Below are 23656 nucleotides of genomic sequence, written 5' to 3' on the forward strand. Positions count from 1 at the left end.
TTATCGAGCTTTTACATCTGGTTAAGATTACTTTATAAATATTAAATCTTTAATATTTATAATATACTTTAGTTTTACCATCTTGGATCATTTTGGTAAATTTAATTGTAATTTTTATTTTATATATATATATATATATATATATATATATATACATATATATATATATATATATATATATTGCTCTTTATTAAAGTCTCTCTCTCTCTCTCATATATATATATATATGTATATACATATATATATGTATATACATATATATATATGTATATACATATATATATATATGTATATACATATATGTATATATATATGTATATATATATGTATATACATATATGTATATATATATGTATATACATATATGTATATATATATGTATATATATATATATATATATATATATATATATATATATATATATATATATATATATATAATGATGATCTCTGATGAGAAGGAAAGTATTTCTTTCGAAACTCCACAGTTTAAGAACAATCCACTTCACTTGTGTTTCCTTTTTGAAAAATAAATGTTTTAAACTCTTGTTAAAGTGTTTCTTAACATTTTATTAATTCTTTGTTCTTATATATAAGATATACAAATAATTACACATTGCTCTTTATTATGGTGTCTCTCAGGACAACTTTACACGTGGATATTTTACTCTACAAGGAAACCTTAACCAAATATTCAAAACAGTATAGTACTCGAAGTCCAAGTAAGATCTTCTGGACATGCTTATATACTGGTTCCTACAAAGAAAGGCACACCTTTTCCTAATGATTTTACTTTATATGACATCACTTCGCTGGATTTTCCACCAGATCAGATGAATTGTTTTCCTGAAACCCGGTAAGATCAAAAGACTAAAAGAAAGATAAACTATAAACATAGATAACTGGTTATTTTGAGAGAGGAAAATTAACGTTCTTTACTTCTTTACTAACTCAACATTTGAGATTTGAGGAAAAGCTTGATTGAACATGTGGATATCTATGTATTTCATAGGATAGGCTCAGAGCCCTCCTGGGCCCGGGCGACAAGATCAAAGTGTAACCTCCCCTTTTTCCCCCCACCCTCGACACAAATGAATTATTGTACCATTTTTATTGTTATCTTGTTTTGTTTTTACACGTCAATAAAAAATGTTTTAAAAAAATTGGGAGTTAAGTAGACTGTCCCCCAGTATGAAAAGGTGAATGTGGTATTATGGTGAAAGATACTAGCTGGGAGAAACTTTTGATTTTGTTTAGTTCCGGAGTGACAAGGATGACCAACGACACCCACAATCCCCCCTTTTGAGTTGGCCATGTGCCTAAGTTTTTTTGTTCATTGTTGATTTTCAATGTATTTTTAACATGAATAAAGGATTTAATATCTCAAAGTGTAGTATCTGTTCTGACAGATACTGCAAGCAAAGACCAGATGTGGGGGAAACCCCACATACCTGACCTTTAACCAGCTCCCATTTCCCACCTCTCGGGAGCTGGTCCCCTTTTTCCCTTCCCCCTCCCTTCACTCCTCACATTAAAAATTGACCTTGTGCCTAATTTGCTCGGTGGGGGAGCAAATAAATACCCATAGGATTCAAGTTTTAGCCTTGAGAAAGAGGCGCCTTGATTTCTGGGAACTTACTGAAGTAAAATGGAGACAAGAAGCAGAGGATATATTTTTGCATTTTATTTTTCAGGTGCTTGGATATGGATTACAATTAAAGTGTGCTGGGATATAACTTAAAAGGAAAAGATAACTCTTACCAGCAAAACTTCCAAGAAGAAAAGGGAAAAGTGGAGCCCAGGGAGCCAATAAAGCTCATGCAGGATGGATTTAACAGATATACCTCTTTGTCATAATACTCTCCATTAAACAACACCATGCAAGTATATTTATTTATTCTTTCATACTCATGAGTGGCCACTCATTGAGGCCAAAAGCCACTTGAGGATAAATCTTGAATTGAAAGTCATGTTTTATTTCAGAAGAGTTTACGATGGATAGCTATTCTGTACAAGTCCTGGAGATGAAGAGTTTTTGGTTGGTAGCTGTTCTGTATGTCTCGGACTTTATAATTTTGCAAGCAAAGAGCAAAAGATCATTCTTGTGTTGACACGAAAAAATTGTGTGCCGGAATGCTAAAAGATTCAATATTTTTACGGAGCAATTCTGGTTTCTGATTGGTTGCTAGCAGAACGTGGCTCCATTTGATTAGTCAGTTCCTATCACCAGTGTCTATAAATAGAACCTTCCAACTTTCAGTGATCATACTCTTTTATTATATCAAAAATATTGCAACAATAAGGGTTAATAGAATTGTCAATTGGAAAATCAACATTACTATGAGAGAATTGAAAACAATCGATGAAATGGACCAAAATTTGATCTTTTTTTTTTTTCTTTTACTCATGTTCACCCCTTACAAAGCATATCGCCACTTGGATGTAAGAGGCTACTACTTGGGGCTATGTCTAGGAAAGATTAACAAGATATTTGCTTATGCTACATTTAAAGTTCTGCATATCGGTACTGCCAGGGAAGCAGACAGCAGAAAGGGAATTCCAAAGTTTAGCTGTTCGAGGGAAGAGACTATTAGAAGAGAAAGCCTTCTGGCATTTGGGGACATCAATAGTGAAGAGGTGAGATCTTATTGCTAAGCGGGTTTGTTGGGGATATGTACGTCGAGGGGGTACAAGTGAAAGGAGTTCATCAGAAAACATTCCGTTAAAATATTTGTAAAACAGGCACAGTGATGCAACATTGCGGCGATGGGACAGGGGCTGGAGCTTAGTTGATAAAGTGTCTAAGAGGGAGAGACTAGAGGTAGATGCACCAGCCCAGATGTGGCAACAATACTCCATACATGGGTGAATGGTGGCCTTGTAAAGGTACAGGATACTCTCAGGCGTGAGTAGTCTTCTAGCTCGATAGAGGGAACCCACCTTCTTTGCAGCAGCCTTTGCAATGTCCTCTATGTATTTGTTTCAGTTCATATTGCCCGCAAATGTTAGGCCGAGGAGTTTGAAGGCAGAATTCTCAGGTAGGGTGCTATTTGTCATGGATATAGGGGGTTGGAGAGGCGTCTTGTAATTGTTAAAGGAGAGCAGCTTAGTTTTACTAGCATTAAATGTTACCATCCATTTACGGCTCCATTCCACTATAGTTTGGAGGTCATTTTCTAACGATTCTGCCATTGTCTTCCCTCATATGTATTATAGTGTTTATCATCAGCAAATATACCCATCTCGGACACAATATTATCATGGAGGTCGTTTATGAATATCAGGAATAATAATGGTCCAAGGATCGACCTCTGAAACACTCTTGCATTAAAGTTATACTGCTTGGATGTATGTCCGTCAATGACAACCTGTATGCTTCTATTGTCTAAGAAGGATCTAATTATATTTAGTATACGTCCAGTTATACAGTACGATTTAATTTTCATTAGCAGCCCTTTATGCTAGACTTTGTCATAGTCTTGGATATATCAAGGGCTATGGCCCTGGCTTTGCCTGCCTTATCCAGTACATGGTAACTATGTTCAGAGATTATTTAAGAGAACGGTTTGTTGCTGAGATTGGACTTAAAGACAGCCATATTGTAGTCAACAGGGAAGCAACCCCACGGTATTGTATTCCACAGATATGAAGTTCTGTGTTTGTTGAAGTTCGTTTTGGAAGAGGAAGAATGGAAAGTTCTTTGCGGTAGTGGTAGTTAGATGAGTTCTTTCTTGGAATGTTTTCCAGTGGCAGTGGCTCATTAAAACACCTACCTTCAAAATAACACTAGAGTAGAGAAAGACTAACCATGTTTCTTCTGTGGGAAAGTAACTGTAAAGAAAAGAGATTATTTCCCACTAGATTGTGAAGTCAATTTTGTGTTCTATCAAGGAAAGAAAGAATGCTTTGAACGGCACCTTCCAGACGTGACAGCAGCATTCCATTTGAGGATGTATTTAACTTTCATACAGGTTGGGGACTGCACTGAGATTCACATACTTTCTGGAGCAATAACTATTTTGTATTGGTTGGTTTTAGTCGTCCCATTCCTCAACATGCACAGAACTTGAATGCCTACTGGAGAGAACTTGAATGCCTACTAGACACTATCCTCAAATTTCTAAGGTCTCTCTCTGTACAAGGGTTTTTCAGAACAACCTGGCATGAGAATACTTACAAATAAACCTTGACTAAATATTCAAAATCACATAGTATTCTAAGCACAAATAAAATCCCTTTGGTATGGTTACCCTACACGGCCTTATACTTATGCATCTTCTCTAAGTGATGTTGCCTGTAATAACACAAAGCTGGATACTCCACCAGACTAGATGAACTTATGTCCTGGTATAACACGATCTGCCCGGTCACTGACCGACCCACATGGTACACTAAATGTCCTGGAAACAGTCTGCGTATGAAGATCTGTTGATTAGACGTCTTTTATCAGAGGAAAGATCAAAGGCATACCTGAAATGTTGGATGTGGCCATCTCCTTCACTCAGGGCTGCGTCTCCACTGCTGGTGTCATTCTGTATGGAATCTTCTTCGTCTTTAAGCCTGTTTCCTTTGACCTTAGGCAGACACTCAATACAGGCACAAACAACGCACGACACAATTGTATATATGAGATCTTAACTATTTTATTCTCCAAATGTTTTCATACAATAAACTGAATACAATTAGCTCCTTAAAACTAACTAACCTAACTAATGATGAGGGGGGGGGGGGCTCCCCTTCCTCTCATCTACAGAGGGATAGAAAATACGTGCTCACCTCATGCTGTCCAGACGAAAAGAGGCCGAAGGAGGGAAAGGGAATTCTGGGCTGCCGTTCTATGTATCCCTCCGCCTACAGCCAAATTACCATCTGGCCCTGCAGAGGGAGGGTGCATAAGCAACAACTAACCATGGCACTACGATATAGTGCCATACTGGTATCCAGTAAGACCAATAGACCAAAAGAAAGATATGCTATAACTTATTTAACTGATCCAAATTAATATTCCTAACTTCTTTACTAACTAAACATATTAGATGTAAAGGAGACTTTAATGGAATATTCGAATATCTATGTATCCTATATAGAGATCAAGTGTTAACCCCAGGAGGGGGGGGGCTTGATTTTTGTGAACTTTGATTGGAGCTAAACAAAGCAAAAACATTTGTTTGTAAATAAAATAAATTTCATTAAAACAATGAGGATATTTTGAGTAGTTAAAAATTGTAGTATAAATATCTAGTTTAAAAATAGATTATAGACAAGTAGGTTTCCTGCCTTAGCCCCTTACCCCATATTTATTGGCGTTGTGCCTAATTTTTTGTTAAAATTTTATAGCAGACTAGAAGGATATCTGTATCAGAATGAGTAAAATTCATTCTACAAACACAGAACAGTTTTACACCACTTTTACGTCTCCGCTCGAAAATTAAAGTCAACCTATAATGATACTAAACCTTATGTCTAGAATCTTTACAACAGTTTTGCTCAAAATCCATCATGCGATTCTAAAAAATATCTAAAATTTATAGATTACACTTAAGGTGTTTCAAGTAGAAATTAAAATTCAGGGAATATTGCTTAATTAGTCTCTAATGATTATTGATAAAATTTAATTCAAATCTGAAATATTTGAATTTTCAAATGAGAGCTTGTGCTCATATTATGCCCCATCAAAGATCCTTAAAAAAATTCCAAAGAAACTGAAATTTGGCGAATATTTATTAATTGATATCTAATATCTATTATTAAAATTTCACAAAAATCAAAGGCATCTGAATTTTCGTGAATGACTTCTACCCTTACTTTGTCCTTTTTGCATGATACTAAATGTAGCCCACATTACTCACCCTTACACTTAGCAGCTGTGTTCCAAAATTAATAATGATTAAGAGTGAATTCTGTACATGCTAATAAACATATACACATACGTTACTTTCTGTAAAGATAAATGTCAGAATGATGCAACCATTATTTCTAATGACCTTAACCAGCCAGCCAACCAGCCAGTCAGCAGCATTCATCATAGGTGGGTTGAACTGGCTTTCTCTGAAGGAGGAAGTGTCAGGGGAATATTAAAATCAGAAGCGATCCCCGTGCATATATCAGGTCAGGAGAGATAATGACATTAAGTTTTTACTGTTCTTGCAGGGAGATGCTGATGTCCTCCTACACGCAGCATCTGGTATTCCCAAATAGTCATCCATCTGGTACTGACCAGGCTCAACATTGCTTAACTTTGATGATCTAATGAGAACTGCTGTGGCAACATGATCATCCCGTATAGTGACCTTAGCAATAGATTTCATGTAAGACCTTCATTTCCGGTTGTGTTTATATCTTTAGAAGAAAAATAGATACATATTTGCATCCAAATAGTTAGTTATTTGTTAATCCTAATTGATCTACGATGACAGCCACATCTATATGACTGATTATCCCTCTGGATCTATTAAGATGCTGTGAGACTTGCATTAAGTACACAAAAAGTGCAGTGGAATTACAGGTAGTTGAGAGATGATAACCAGTTTGTGTGTAAGAAATGGGAGACAAAGAAAACAGAGGAAAATTCAGATATGGAGAAAGTAAATTTTGATGGCGAATCTATTGAGATTGTTTCAAAGTTTTGTTACCTGAATAATTCCATTGAAATGAATAAAAACATATCTAATATTTTCAATGTCCCAGAAACAATTGACTGTCGCTATATGTTAATGGTGCCCTAAAATGTTGTGCAATTTGATATTAGTGAATAGACTTTAAGTGATATATAGTTAATCGCTATGCTGAGCTTGTTAGGACTCAAAGTGAGCTACTGTCAGAGAGCTGAGGCAATTGAGAAGGGTGCGGTATCAGTGATTCCATTCATCAGTAGTTGTCTCTAACGATCCCTTAAATCGGACAGGTCTCATAATGCTATTCATTCTTATTTCGAATAGATTGTAACAGAAGATTTCACTTTGTTAGCTATCAAAGGTTTTATTCAACATAAGAGAAACAAAGTATTTCAGAAAGAATAGATGCTGACTGAAAAGAAAACGGCTTTCCACAGTCTATTTATAAATTTACTAGCGGAGGTACCCGACGTTGCCCGGGTGTGTCAAGGTGGTGTAGTAAGGAATCCCGGGGACAGGGGTGTTAAAAAAAAGTGGTAGTAGGAAGGCTTGAACCCCTAATGCGAAGGAGGAAAAGAAGGTGAAAAAAAAAATTAACGTCTTAGCTGATGCGTCCATTGCACAACCAGAAGTTGTAAGTGTTTTAATTAAGGGTAGTCAATCCAATGGAGATGATGACTTGCGAAAATGTTGATGAAAAATTGACCCCTCCTTGCCCAGTTGAGGGTGAAGGAATGTTTTTAGCCAATTTTTCAATATTTTTGGTCGAAGACGTCGAGCTTCAAAACAATACTCTTGTCAGGATCTATCGCATGTGTCGAAAGCTTTAGTGAGACGTACGCATACACATAAACAGACATTTGAGATTTATATAACAGAAGATTCTGTCTAGCATGAAACCACGAATGAGTCGTTCCAAAAGTAAAGCCTCCTATTGTTTAACTCAAAAAGTTGAAGAGCTATGAAGACGAGAGTAGTACCATAAAGACGAACGACCTTTTGTGCTCAGAATTTATTTTTCTATATAGTCACCACCATTCTCGATGCACTTTTTCCTGAAATTCAATGATGCATTTCTGTTTCTTATACACATCCATGACAGGGGTTGATTTCTTAGAGTCTGACACCATCTATATAAGCAACATAGATATGAAACTTTCAATTCATGAATGCATAAGTTCAGTCATCATAACAAAGCAATTTGCAATCCCTTCTGATCCGTTCGAGTGAAATAAAAAATAGGAGGCATTACTATTGGAACGCCTTTTGTATATAAAACAAGCATATGCAAACAAGCAGGCACTGGCCTGCACAGAAGGTATCAAATGAAGGGAAATAAATTAGCATATCACAACACTGACTAAACTGAAATTAATACCGTAATAGAGGTCAGTGTACCCAATGATACAGGGCTTAACAGAGTTGAGAGGGAAAAGATAACAAAGTATCAAGGACTTATGTATGATATGAAACGAAATTGGAAATTAAAAGACGTTTCAATTATACCAGTCATCATAGGAGCAACTGGGCTTATGAAAAAGAACTTTAAAAAGTACATAGCAAGCATACCCGGTGAACCAAGTGCAAGTGAAATACAAACGATTGCACTGAAAAGATCTCTTGGTTGGACTCACTAAAATAGGAGTAAATGTCAGACATCTGGTTGGATGTCCCATCCCCTAGAAGAAAAAGTTTAAGAAAAATGAAAAAAAAAAAAAAGAGAAAAATTAATAAGCAGATTAAAAAGAATTTTTAACAAAGAAAAAAAAAGTGGAGCGTTTTCTGACAGGAGATTTCATTTGGGAAAAAGTGTGAGACCATGCAACCCTACTTGACAGTTCGTCAACCCCAATGTTATGCTTCATGGATTTCTTCTCCATCTTCTGTTCTTATGGCCATATCATCATAGTTTATCTCACTGGCGTCCATCAGGGGGAGCACACAAGCTCACAAGTGTAAAAATAAAACAAGACACAGAGAAACACAAAAGAAAACACAGATTCTGATGCTTTACGCATGGCTGGACTCTGGGTGTGTGTGTCACCATCAACTCTCTCCACTGCTAAGTTTCACATCTATATCTACAGTTGGGTTCATCTATTGCTGTCAGTTGATCTTCCAAAGCTCCTAACTTGATCTGTGTTCAACGGCGTTCAGTTCAAACTCCAACTGTCATCAAGTCCCAACTCACATCTGTTCCTATTGTCCTATTTATTGCCTAAAAACTCATCGATTGCCACAAACCCACAGTCACTCCCCAGTGCCATAAAACTCATTGTCAATCCTAAAGTACCCACAAACCAAATTTAAACATATCTATATCCATTGTTATATGCTTTTGTTACCGTCACTCTGACCAACAACCCTATGTCCAGTTTTTTTTTTTTTTTTGGATACCTTCCTATCTATTGTCTGCTGATAAATCCCATTCCTTTCTTTTCTTTTTTTTTTTTTTGTTACCAGATAAACCTAATTCCATTTCTTTTGTTATATATTTTCCTCTTTTTTCCCCTTTTTTTCTCAACATGAGGGGGGGGGGGCACCTATACTATAAAAAAAAAAAAATTGGGGGATGATATTGAAATCAAATAAAGTATTTTATTGGAAATTTTTATAACAGAATTATTTTTTAAATTGCCTGTGGAAAACAACCAATCACAAGCCACTACTTAGCATATCCAGCATACTCCATGGGGTGCATTTTTCAAACTTTTTGCCTCTTTTTTCCTTTGGGCTTGACAAGAAAAGTCACAGAAACTGCTATCTTCTTTGCATTTCCAGCAAGTTTACTATAAGATAAATTTTCTCTATTTGACGCCTTTTGAAACCACACGAATCACTTACCAAAAAACATGGAACAATAAGAACTGTTTTCTGGGATAAAACTGGAACAATAAGAACTGTTTTCTTGAATAAAACTGGAACAATCATTTAAACACTTATTTAAAAGATTAATCTCCAAAAATAATCTTTTTTGGGAATGGGGGGGGGTCAACAAATTTTTTTCTCCTTCTCATCCTTGTTATATCTTTTCATAAGTTATATAAAATCTTGTTATAAACGAAATCGTTTTTTTTTCCCTTCTCTCTTGCCATACCTTTTGTTCTGCTGGCTTTTTTTTCCTCCCTATGACAGCAGATCTGTAATTACATATCATTTTGAATGGGTAAAAATCCCAATAACTTTTGCGTAACAAAAATTTTCAAGTGCAAAAACACTCAACATCCTATATTAACCTAAGCTTTACAACCTCAGCCAATCAGAATGATCCACACATAACTGATTAAGCAAGAAAAGCGTTATTTTTACATTTAGGGGAATTCTAAAATAAAAACAAAAAACTGCAACTCGGCACTATTTCAAAACATTGTATTGTTAAATAAAACCATTAGATCCAATTTTTTTTATCTTACAAAAACAGGTAAAAAGGTAAAAGTCCAGTAGGAAACTCCTAAACAAAAAATAAAAACAGCAAATAATTTCTAGTAGACACAGAAGTAACACCAGCATTCAGGACTGCAAAACACAATACAAAAAGAGATAATCTCTGAACAAACTGATGTGATTATGCAGCGGATCTAATGTGAATGTATATTGTTGCAAGTTTGGTCAGTTCAGCCATAATACAGGAAAATATTTAAACATTGCGGTGGTGCAAGAATCATGAATAAAGCAGCAGATGCAATTGTCACATTCCTGCAAGTAGACAGCAGATCTAATCCAAGCAGATCATATATTCAGAGGGAACAGCGTCATCTCAGAGAATATGTAGCATGTATCTGATGGCAAGACGTTGCACGACAAGAATCAGAGAACACCCTGCCAACTCTGCCAAACTCTAGGGCCCCGTATTCCAAGTGGGGACGAATCATTGCCTTGTAAAGCTTAGTCAGCAAATACCATTCATAAGGAATTTGGTAGCTCAGGATACGCAACACGTAAAGCTCCCCATTAACCTTGTTGGATATATAAGACAAATGGTCATCAAACCTGGGATTGCTAGATATTATTACTCCCAGATAGTTATGACATTGCGAGAATGGCACAAATGTGTCTTGAAACCAGATTCCATGGATAGACAGGATATAGGCATCTCAAAGACAATAGTACAATTGTTTTTGCTGTGTGAAACAGCAACCCAAGTCCCTTGCTCCATTCAGATGTAAAAAGAAGCAATGATTACAATATACCGACGCTGTGTAAAAGTGTAAAATGCGACGATATTGTAATTTTTCTTAAACAACACATTCGAGTAAGAAAAAAGGATTTCTTTTCAACTACTTTAGTAAAATAGAGTTAATTCTCTTAATGCAATACGTTAAAATTCTGAATAACCGTTTTTTGTTTGCTTGTTTATTTGCTTATTTATTTTTGTCTTTTTCCTTCCGCAAAACTTTTCATACTTAATCGCCTAAAAAAATAGAATCCCAGTGAGGGTGGAGGGATTTCGCGGAAGATATAAAGCTACAAAATTACCTCCTTTTTTAATGAACCAGATAAGTAAACCTATCTTCTATTTTTAACCCAGACGAAAAAAAGACGCGTGTTGTGATAAACGTGAGAATATAATTTACCTTTGCGCAATGTTTAACCTAGATGTCATAACAAAAACAGAAACAGCGTTTGTTTTGATTTCGCGTGAAAATTGCCAATTGACCAATGAAAGCGTTGAATGAAAATAACTGACATTAAAATATAGGAGTAGAAGGAGGGAGGCGAGGGGGTGGGTAGATTTTATGTCAAAATGTCTACTGAATGAAAACAAGAACGAAAAAGAAAGAAACGGGCGATGAAAAAATGATCAACTCTCCATCATCTTTCATGATGTTTTTGAAAATTTACTTTAAAAACATTTAGGGATTTGTTTCTGATTTAGAAAACAATATAATTAAAAAAAAAAAAAAATACAGAAAGTACAAGACAGCTCTTCATGATGGAGGTACTCGTCACGAAACGAAAGTGCCATATTCCAAAAATCACGTAAATTGATCAAGTCGTCCCTTTCGAAGTCGATTTTCTACCCTGTTAAGGTAAGGAAAAGTACTTTGAGAAGCTCCACCCCAAATATGGCAACAGTGCTCTATCTAAGAAAGTATTTGGGTCTCATACAGGTAGAAGATTGTATCGGGAGAGATACCTTCTGGAGCGATAAAATAATCCAATCATTTCTCCAGCAACCTTGACAACAGACTATTTTTTTTTTACACATGAATCACCACTTATCAAGGCCCAGAGGCCACTTGAGGATAATGGTTAATGGGTATACTTAGTCAATATAATTATAGCGTAGTTAACATAAGTAGTGGGAATTTTGTAAATTGGATTACTTAAGGTGACAGTTCATCAAGAACTTGTTTACGTTGGACTTGAAGATAATCAGATTGTAGTCAGCTGGAAAGCAGACAATCAGAAGAGAATTCCACAGGCATGCAGTTCTAAGAAAGAAGCTTTGTTCATGGAATCTACGCTTTGATTTAGGCACAGATAAAGAGTGGGGGAAATTATTGACTATTTTCAGCTAGACAAGTGTTTCTCATGAAAGTTTGGTGAGGGGGGATCATAGCTTGAAGCTCAGTCGAGCACTTGCCATGAAAATAACGATAAAGCAGAGACAGGCTCGCAACGTCTCTTCTGTGGGAAAGAGGTGGCAGAGAAGAGAAAAAGGCATCCCCCACTAAGCTACGAAGTCTATTTTGAACTTTGTCAAGGCAGGATAAGCTGCTTCTAGCAGCTTCTGCCCAGATGTGGCAACAGTACTCCACCATTGGCCATACCTGGCTTTTATATAGGTAGAGAATTGCATCAGGAGTGAGATATTTACTGGAGTGGTAGAAGGATCCCACCATTTTTCCAGCGACCTTGGCAATGGATTTGATATACATGTTCCATTTCAGGTCAGGAGTAAAGAATGTCAAAACCTGAAGCCTCCATTCATTTCAACCGATGCCAGATTGGCATCAGAGCGTAGATGATGTAGAGATAAAAGCTTGGTTTTAGATGCATTAAAAGTAACCAGCCACCTCTTTTCCCATTGTACCACATGCTCAAGATCAGAGGAGAGAGAATCAGAGAGAACTTGGTCGTTTACAGTCTTTGATGTGCTACCATAGATTGTAATGTCGTCAACATAAATGTCTACAAATGATGTAAGGATGTGATTTGGAAGATCATTACTGTAAATCAGGAAGAGAGTTGGACCCAGGATGGACCCTTGAGGGACTCCAGCATTAATACTGAGAGTTTCTGATTTCTGCCCATTAACCACTACTCTTATGAACCTATCAGAGAGAAATGATTTAATAATGGAGAAGACATTTCCAGCTATACCATAGCTGGAGATCTTGTGAAGTAGACCTTTATGCCATACCTTATCAAAGGCCTTTGATATGTCAAGAGAAATTAAGGTAAACAAATACTTGTTGGATAATCCTCTTAAATAATCAAACTCTACCCAATTTTCACTATTACTGATCATCAAGGTATTGTTCTCACCGGCCAGCTGACAATGACTAATCCTCATCCTCTAGTAGCTTTTGAGACTTGATAAGCAGTGAGCCTCTAGTAAAAGAAAAAAAGTATATTTTAGTATGTATTTTATGTTATTAAATTATACAGAAAAAAAAAAGTATAGAAACAAACGTTAATTAACTCAGATTTAGGATAATAATCTCTATATAAAGTTAGGTATTTATGCATTAACGTTTATATATTAAAGTTAGGTTTTTATATACTTTTACATCTACAAGATTCACTCGTAAACTAATTAACCAATCATTGTGAATTTTGGTACACTGCTTCTAGGCATAAGGGCTCGCAATGTAGGCTATATTTAATTTATTTAGTTTTATACAAAGATGGTAAAAAAGGGACAGATGTCTTTTGTGAAAATTCAGATACCTCCAATTTGTGTGAAATTTTAATAATAGGTATTAAGGCATTACCTAATGAATATTCCACAAATATGAGTTTCCTTGGAGTACTTTAAAGGGTTTTTAGGAGGCATAATATGGATTCAATCTTTCATCTGAAAACATTTGCATCAAATTTGGTAAATAGTCCTTAGCCGCTAATTAAGCAAGATTCACCCAATTTAAGTTTCTTCTTAGGACATCTTAAATCTTAAATATATTTTATAATGAAAATCAGGTTATGGATTTTGATTTAAATTTTAGTAAGAATTCTAGGCATAGGTTTTAGTGTCATTATATCTATATTTTTGCATCTTGAAAGAGGGACATAAAAGTACCGCAAAACTATTCTGTTCAGGGATGGATATTCTTCTAGTACACACACATATTTTTTATTTAAAGATACCACATGAAAAGGAATATACGCACCCGTAGTTACTAAGTAAATACAAGTGTGTCTATTCCTTTATATATGTATATGGTAGCTTCCTTCAGTCTTGACAGTCTATGGATACCCACTGTAAAGGAGTCTGCATGTGAAATTTTTGTGGCAAGAGTTGTGCAATCTCCAACCACACTTCTCCTGAGTCAACGTTTTTAAAAACCAGTGGCATGGAGATTCAGGAATACTTGAAACAATGCAGGGATAAGCAGAGAGCACATACAGCACCTAGAATTCTCAAATGGTCACCCATCTGGTTCTAGCCAGGCTCATTGCTTAACTTCCATGATCTGGGGAGAACCGGCGTGTCAACGTGATTATGTCGTATGTGTATATATATATATAGGTTGAAAATATTCAATATATATATATATTCCAGGTTGAAAATATTCTAAAGATTAGAATCATTGAATTTCAATAAGGGTCGTTGATGGTGTTCAATAAAAAGAGAGCAATTTTATATATATATATATATATATATATATATATACAGACCAGAAGCATAAATGAAAACTATAAACCAAAATTAACTTGTAAAATTTATTTTTCTACAGAATACCTACAATAAATAAAGACGGTCAAAATATTCTTATTCCACGGAGTTTCAAAGATATAAACATTAATACTTATATTGGATTGAAACTTACATTTTCCTTTGCCTGGTAAACTTATTGCATGATTGAAATATATATATATATATATATATATATATGAAAGTGAAATTGTCTGTGTTTGTACATTTTCCTGCAAAACTACTCTGTCAATTTTCAGTTTACAGACTCGAGATTTGAGATAAGGATATTGAGATTTGGGAAAATCTTTTTAATCGGTTTTTGGCTAGAAATTTGGCTACCAAAGGGTCAAAGTTTACCGATTTGACTTTTGAAAACTCTACCAAACTCCTCCGCCAATTTTGGGTCTAAACACTTGAAATTTTAGACGTAGGTTACTTGTACATGGATCAAACTTTTTAATTTGATTTGAGTCCAAAACAATAAATGTTAAAGGGTTAAAATTGGGATCATAGTTAAAAAAAATTTTGATCTCTGCTGTCTCTACCAAATTACTCAGTCAATTTTTTGGTCTAAACATTTGAAAGATTTGACCTTTGCAGTCTCTAGCAAACTATTCAGCCAATTTTAGAAATTTTACATAAAGGGTGTTCAGACATGCAGCAAGCTTTTTAATCAGTTTTGGGGGCGAAAATTTGACTGCCAAACTCCTCCGCCTATTTTGGGTCTAAACACGTGAAATTTTAGATGTAGGTTTCGTTGGACATGAGTCAAACTTTTTAATAAATATACACATAAAGTTATGAACAGTACATAGGGTCCGAGCAAAGCCGCGCTGAACTGCTAATATATATATATATATATATATATATATATATATATATATATATATATATATATATATATATATATATATATATATATACCTGTTTTCCAGTTTATAATGAAGAATCCATATCTCCCCACCCCAAAGGTTTGGGTTTGAAATTTGTTGTTATTTTGTACTTGTAGGCAGAAGAGAAGAAGCGCCCCCATCTAAAAGGAGAAAGTAATGCCTGGGACGATAGCCTACGCGGACCGAACAGAACCATCCCAATAAGCCAAACTCTTGAGCTAGAATACAGACTTTTCTTATATAAAATATCAATTTTAACTTACAAATTAGGAACAAGGCCATCGGAGGGTCCTAAACTAGACGAATATTGTCCGCATAATAATATACTGCTAAGAAGCACCTGTAACAACTCACATAAACAGGAGAAATATAAACGTTTTCCGTACGAAAACGAAAACTCCCGAAATTTACCGAAAGCCTGTGTGGCCACTGACGTCATTTCTGGTGAGAGAAGAGAGAGGAAAATGTTTTTTTATCCATGCTCGTGTGTTGCTGCTCTCCTCTCTTCTAACCTCCTGTCCTCATCAAATAGTTATTGAACAACCTCTTGTCATGGACACTAGTGTCAATAGACAAGAAGAAGCTCTGAGGACTTTTCTCAGTCCATGGGAAGGATGGATTATGCAGATTCAGAGCCTTCTTGTTTGGGAAAGACCCCGTCGTTACAGCGTTCTATGTGTTCTTGGCTTTCATCTTTTGTTTTGGTAAGTGTACAAAAAAAAAATAATAATAATAACAATAATGGAATTCCTTTTTTTGTTTACATACAGAAAAACATAAATATATGATTAATGAAGCATTATTAGATTTTAGATTTTCTTTTCTGTATAATTATCTTTGTTAATGTCTCCTTTCTTTGTGCATATATGTTAATTCATTTGCGTCGAGTTTCGGATTGTCATTGTTGATACATTCTGTACACAATGGCGCTATTGATAAGTTTTGTTTTCGTTTGGTTTTAGATCGAAAAAGAAAAACAGAACTAAAGCATACTATCCGACTTTGGTGAATAAACTTCAGTTTAAACCCCATTTTTTTTTTTTTTTTTTGATCCGCCAGTTTAAAGGCTTCAAACCCACTTTCGAATATCGAAGATTGTAAACAGACGTCGACCATTTTAAAATCTAATAATAAATAAAAATGTCCGACTTTATTTTGACGGACGCGCCCCTGCTGTATCAAAGAACCAAATTATTTTGTTTTTGCTCTTTAAGCACGTACAAATTATAGTTTGAAATTAGATTAGAAATTTAAGTTCTTAAGAAGCACAAATGCACTTTACTTTAAATTATTTTCTAATCGCAAATTTAGGAGCCAACCGCTTCAATAGAATCTTAAATTGTAATTGTAACTAGAAATTATTTTTATATTCGACAATTAAAGGCTTCAAAATAACTTTCGAATGTCGAAGGTTACGGAAGTAAGCAATGATTATTGCTTCTTTGCCCCCCCCCCCCCGTTACAAACCTTAGATAAAGAAAAAAATATGGCCGTCACGTTGGGTTATTTATTTTTGCCCCTGCGAAATTTTAAAGTGATTTTGAAGCATTTAAATTGCAAAATAGAAAATAAATTTCGATTAGAATTAAATGTTATGAGTGCTTATTGAGAATTTAAAACCTATTTTCAAAACAAAACTACAGAAAAATCTAAAAAAAAAAAAAAAAAAAACTTTGCGTACGTCGCTATCACGAAATGAAGATGCCATATTCCAAAAATCACGTAAATTGATCCAATAGTTTTTTTTAATTAAGAAAATCAAATTTTATGACTAAACAAGGCATCCGCCATGTTTTATAAATAAAATAAACTCAATTCAGTCTCGTAAAAATAGATATAATTTACTATTAAAATCGCTAGAAATTGTAAAACGTTTATTGTAAAATAAATCCTGATCTCTCTCTCTCTCTCTCTCTCTCTCTCTCTCTCTCTCTATATATATATATATATATATATATATATATACACACACATACACACACACACTACGTGATCAATCTACTTGATTTTTGAATTTCTGAATGTCTTGACGGGTACGAAAGATTTGTTTTATTTTATTTATTTTTGCGGACCTCTCCGTCCGAGAGTGTCCGCCTCCTAAAAAATGTGTGTCTTATACCTTTAAAAAAAATTTTTTCGACGATTATCATAGATTACAGACTTAAGTATCATATTAGCAGAAAAAACTTGAAAAAACAAAAAAAATTAATTACTTTTCAGAAGGGGGTTCACTTTCTCGTTATAACGTTCTACTTCATTGCTACCTGATTTACTGTCCATTTCTTTACCGACGTGTCACGTGATTAGAACTCCTTAAAAGTCATTAAATTTTTTTTCAAAACTTTTTATGCTAATTGCTAATATGATACTTAACTCAGTAATCTATGATAATCGTCGGAAAAAAAACTAAAAAAAAGAGGGGGGTGAAAAACATGCATTTTTTACGGGGTGGCCACTCTCGTACAGGTTCGCTATTTTTTTTTTTTTTTTTGTGATTTAGTGTTTTTTATTAATCGGTTTAAATAAGCACCGAAAATAGATTCTGGTTAGAATTAAACTTTATGTACAAAAGTTAAGTATTTGGGTTCATTTGTGTTCTACTGTTCCTTAAACCAAAGAAAAACTGCTTTCTTTTTCGATTGCGCCCCTATTGTATGATTGAACCGAACATATTCGTTTCGTTTTTGTTTACATACAATAAATGTCGGATTTGTATTACTGTACACATAGATTCGAAAAAGTTGTTAAAAAACAAATATATAAAAAATGTTATCAAAGGCAAGATAAGTTAATTTTCTACCTAAGTAGATATGTTTTTAGTGTTTTTATTTAATGTAACATGTTTATTCAGCCCGAAAAACATACAGTGTTTACCGATGTATTGGAAAATTTAAAATGGCGCCTGACTCTCTCTTTGACACGGTAAGTTTGGGAAAAGGAGTTATAAATAAAAAAAAAAACTAGACAAAATACATGTTACCGTGATATAGGTTGAAGGTTGACATATATTCGATGGGTTTTTAACAGTATTTTGCATATTTTTAAAAATTTTTAACTACTTTCCCCAAACTTACCGTGTCAAAGAGAGAGTTGGGCGCCGTTTTAAATTTTCCAATACATCGGTAAACACTGTATGTTTTTCGAGCTGAATAAACATGTTACATTAAATAAAAACACTAAAAACATATCCAGTTAGGTAGAAAAGTAACTTATCTTGCCTTTGATAATATTTATTTGTTTTTTGACAACTTTTTCGAATCTGTGGGTACAGTAATACAAACCCCAAAACCATATTTCTTTGTTTTTCAATGTTCAATCAATAGTTTCAGAACAATTTGGTGCTTTAATAGAAAACTAATACCGATATCTACTTGAACGTTTTTATAGAACATCTATATGAACGTTTCGCGATTGCGATTTACATAAAACTCCGGAAATGGGCGAAGCAAGCAGTTTACGATTTGAAAGCCGCGAAAAAAGTATTTAAAAAAAAAAAAAGAAAGAAAGAGTAAAGACGACACTAAGCATGCGAATAATGGTTTAGTTTGGGACTAGTTTGGCTGCTGCATCTCTGGGTATCTGAAACGATTAGATCTGAAAATGTATGCCAAATTTTATCGATTATTTTTGTTTGATTTTGCGAGCGATGAAAGCGTTAATTAATCTACTCTATTAATTGTTTGATTTAAAAATTATTTGCCGAATAGCAAATATAATGATTTCATGCAATAACAAAATGTTTTGATATAGTGTCGAACGCATTTTAGGATTCCTTAACAAATTAGAACGATTAAAATTAATTCATTGAGCAGAGCAGAGCAGTTTAGCCATGACCTACATTAGCACCATGTTGTCCCCTTAATAAGGTTAAAATCTATATAATATTACTGAACTGTATATCTAGAATCCTTATTTCAGTTTAGAATGATAAACATCCATTACATAGTGTTTTAAGGATTCATAATGATCACTTAATTATTCAGGAATAAATCCTGTACATAAACATTTATAAACATATATGCATAGATAACTTTCTATAAATAGAGATACATGTATTATTCGTGATTTATTTTCATTGTTGATATCCGATGTTTTTATTGGTTTGGATTATATTCCCCAAACCTCTGGCCTTGTTGGGGAGACTAAAACTTGCTGCTATGGTTTCAAATGATCTGAAATAACAGCAAAGGAGAGACTTGATTCCAAATATTTCTCATGTGTTATATCTCCCCTCTTTTGGAAATAGGGTCCGATTATGAATATCTTCAGTATCAAATAATCTGTATAACACTGTGAAATTTAGTTTATGTATGAAAACCAAAGAGGGGACCGGAAGTCTAAAGTGTTCAAATTTGACATAGTCAATCAAAAACAAAAGATAACTTGCGGAAATGGCGTTGCTTTTAAACCTCCCACAAAAGCAAATTAGACACAAGATCGTTTTTAATGTAGGGAGAAAACTAGCTCCCCCAAAAAGGAGGTACTCTGGCAGTATCTAAATAAGTATGAAGGGTTTCCCCTACATTGACCAAGGACCAATTACAGAACAGATACTACCCGCCCGTAAACCAGGCGTTTGTGTTTGAATAGTTTTGCTTTGTTTATACAAAAAAGACAAACAAACACTGGAGACAACGGCATGGTGGGAATTATGTTTAACTCGATCAAAAAAAAGATAAAGACGATGTCCGTTTGCAAATGCGACATATTACGATCTGGGAAGTATGCGAAAACTTCTTGTGGAATCTTTGCGCCAATTATCCCCGGCTAAAACCCAAATATAAAGTTTTGCATGGGTTTGAATACCCTATATATTAAGTTTCATGTCTGTAGACCAAAAACGGATAGAGGAGCTTAGTAAGCAAAAGGCTTTAAACAAATATATATTCACATACATAAATATATATAGAACGTGTTTTGTGTTCACTATAACCTTTTTACGCAAATATTATGCAAGTATAAATAATGTAGAGTATTTGCATGAATATAATTACACGTAATAGTTAACTAAAGATGATCATCCTGTAAGAAAACAAAAAAGAAAAAAAGAAAAAGACTAATAGAGAATTAATTAAAATGAATGTTTAAAAGAATATGCAAATTAGCTAGATCTTTTGCTAGTGAATGCAATTCCACGACCCATATATAACAAAGTTGTATTTTCTTTTTAAATAAATTAAAAAAAGGTGGGGAGGTTAATATGAATATCAATACAAAAAAAAAAAACTTATAGAAGTATAGATATAGATATATGGATATATCTATCCTCGTAGCCAAATTGGATATTGAAATGCTCATATCTTTAATTCTATGAGACGAAACTACATGCAAATTTGCAGGCTTGTTGAAGATTATATTATTCTATGGTTAAAATTTTATGACAATTGGTAAAAAATAACTTAAGTGTTCAAACCAATAAAATATGCCCAAATTTGCCTACATTTGTGCATATAGTGTCCTGGTTGGCTAGCTTCGGTTTTGCTGGTTTGGGATAGATAGTTAACATTTTGCTTAGTTTTTTTTTTTTTTTGTCAAATGTGCAGAAATTCATTAACTTAGTCAAATTCAAGAAACGAATTTTAAATTACAAGAAAAGCAAGTTTGTCATCATCATCATCATATTCAAAGATGTTGATGGCGTTTATATATGTTTATGGGTAATGTCATTAAATGGGGCTTGTGTGTGATATGAGAAAGGCACTCAAAATGTTTATTATCTTAAACATTATTACATGAGGAGTTATTTCGAATAAAAACTGGTAATAAAACTGTCGTTTTCTTATTTGCATTACTATGTAAGTGTAATGGGGTTTGTATTACTGTACACATAGATTCAAAAAAGTTGTCAAAAAACAAATATATAACAAATAAATGTTATCAAAGGCAAGATAAGTTACTTTTCTACCAAACTGGATATATTTTTTTGTGTTTTTATTCAATGTAACATGCTTATTCAGCTCGAAAAACATGCAGTGTTTACCGATATGTATTGGAAAATTCAAAATGGCGTCCGGCTCTCTCTTTAACAAGTTAAGTTTGGGAAAAGGTGTTATAAATAATAAACTAGACAAAATACTATTAAAAAACCACCGAATATATGTCAACTTATGTCATGGTAACATATATCGAGCGAGTTTTTAACCGTATTTTGTTTACTTTATTATTTATAACACCTTTTCCCAAACTTACCGTGTTCGGGCGCCATTTTATCGGTAAACACTGTATGCTTTTCGAGCTGAATAAACATATTTCATTGAATAAAAACACGAAAATATATCCAGTTTGGTAGAAAAGTAACTTATCTTGCCTTTGATAACATTTATTTGTTATATATTTGTTTTTTTTGACAACTTTTTCGAATCTATGTGTACAGTAATACAAACCCGTGTAATGATTTAACTTATCACACATTCGAATACCTACTGGAGAGAATTTGAACATCTACATGACACTATCCTCGACTGTCTACAGGACAAGTAAACCCTGGATTAAATATTCAAATTTCAAAATCACATGCCCCAAATTAGATGTCTTCTTTCAAATTTTATTTTCTTCACCCATTAGGCAGTGTTGAGAGGGATGAGGGTGGGGGAGTCAACATTCGCCTCCGTCTTGTTTTCTGGGATATGTGGGGTTATCTTGCGGTCAACTACTGGTCGAATTGTACTAAGGTACCTCCTTCTCCCAAATGAGGTATCGTTTCCCCCACCTCGGTCGGCCCTGCGCGGGCTTGCCGAATATTTGAATTTCAGTCCAGTGTGCATAGGGGCAGCCTAAAGAAGGCGGACCTGTTTCTTCTTCTTCTTCTTCTTCTTTTTCTTCTTGTGTGTGTGATTCGTTGACAGTCAACGCTGAAAACCTATCTGAAAAGCGATCACTAAAGATTGGTAGCTCGTCAACATATTTCCTTCATATTCCTTTTGTAAAGAACAAAGCGCTCTAAACAGAGGCAGGTAGCCCAGAAGAGATGTTTCTCGTAAAGGAAACTTTAAAAACATATCCAGCCCAAAAGAAGTAAGAAACAAAGAATCTTTTCCAAGTGTTTTATTTTCAGATGGGTAAATATCCAGATACGCTACTACTACAGAACACCGACCGTCCGACCACTCTAATTTGTTTTTTTATAGGTAATTTGAGGTCGCTGACAACGAATCTGATAGTCAAACTTGGGGCAAATTTACCGTTTGCATGGTATTTACCCCTGAACCCACGAACTACTTTCCACCATTTTGCAGCTTCCGTTTATGCTACGCGCATGCACGCTGTAGCATAAACGACGGCTTCACCAAGCAAACTACGTTGGGGGGGAGGGGATTTTTTTTTTCCAGGACATAGAATTTTCTAATTTTCAAAAATACATTATAGCACTTTTTGGGTGGAAAATTTAAAATTAGCTGAAAAAGAAATAAAACAAGAAAAGGAAAGCACTCCAAGTTGGAGTAGGGAGGGGGGGGTAATTTATCTGTTTTTTTTTTTTTTTTTTTTTTTTTTTTACCTGGAACATAGAATTTTCAAATTTTCAAAAAGTAACGCACCGACATTTACCAATTAGAACACCATTTAACATTTTCCGAAGATTTTACTGTGTACATTGGGGGCGCGAGCGGGGGGGGGGCGGATGTGATGTTGGGGCACACGCGCCCCAACATCACATCCGCCCCCCCCCCGCTCGCGCCCCCAATGTACACAGTAAAATCTTCGGAAAATGTTAAATGGTGTTCTAATTGGTAAATGTCGGTGCGTTACCTACGGAAAAACGTTTAACTAAACTGCAAAAGCACCTATTAAGCCACATAAGTTCTATAATTGAATCCCCCTCCCGCAAAAAAAGAATGAAAAACATAAAGATGTTTGGTGCTTATGTTTTTTGTAAACCACATTAAAAACTACGTGAGACAAAAAAAAAAAAAAAAGTTCCCCAGTTTGTTGTACTTTTCTTTAACTGTAAGTCATTAAAAAAATGTCAGTCCGTAATTTTTTGATTGGTACGCCATGTGAGAAGACAGTTTGCTAGGTGAAGCAAGCCGTCGTTCATGCTGCAGCGCACGCGCGTAGCGTAAACGAAAGCTGCAAAATGGTGGAAAGTTATTCGTGGGTTCGGGGGTTAATACCATGCAAACGGTAAATTTGCCCCAAGTTTGACTATCAGATTCGTTGTCAGCGACCTCAATTACCTATAAAAAAACAAATTAGAGTGGTCGGTGTTCTGTAGTAGCGTATCTGGATATTTACCATCCCGGTAACCCAAACATACCGTGTGAAAGAGAGAGTCTGGCGCCATTTTAA

The 23656-nt window shown here is 34.7% G+C and overlaps 1 protein-coding gene across 5 annotated transcripts in view; it reads left to right on the plus strand.

Moving 5' to 3' along the window:
* The window catches only part of LOC145263708 (uncharacterized), a 115558-nt gene that overhangs the window by 11163 nt on the left and 80739 nt on the right, over positions 1-23656 (plus strand). For 2 of the 5 annotated variants that reach the window (XM_080120662.1, XM_080120664.1), the window contains exon 2: positions 1694-1879. In XM_080120662.1, coding sequence (XP_079976788.1) covers positions 1878-1879 — 2 coding nt within the window. In that variant the 5' untranslated portion in view covers positions 1694-1877. Of the gene's footprint in view, positions 1-1693; positions 1880-11520; positions 11644-15490; positions 16075-23656 lie in introns of those variants that run through there. The other 3 variants (XM_080120663.1, XM_080120660.1, XM_080120661.1) reach the window with 3 other exon arrangements.

Source organism: Euprymna scolopes, chromosome 39 (genome assembly GCF_053919585.1).
Source record: "Euprymna scolopes isolate OS-2025 chromosome 39, ASM5391958v1, whole genome shotgun sequence".
Taxonomy (NCBI): Eukaryota; Metazoa; Mollusca; class Cephalopoda; order Sepiida; family Sepiolidae; genus Euprymna; species Euprymna scolopes.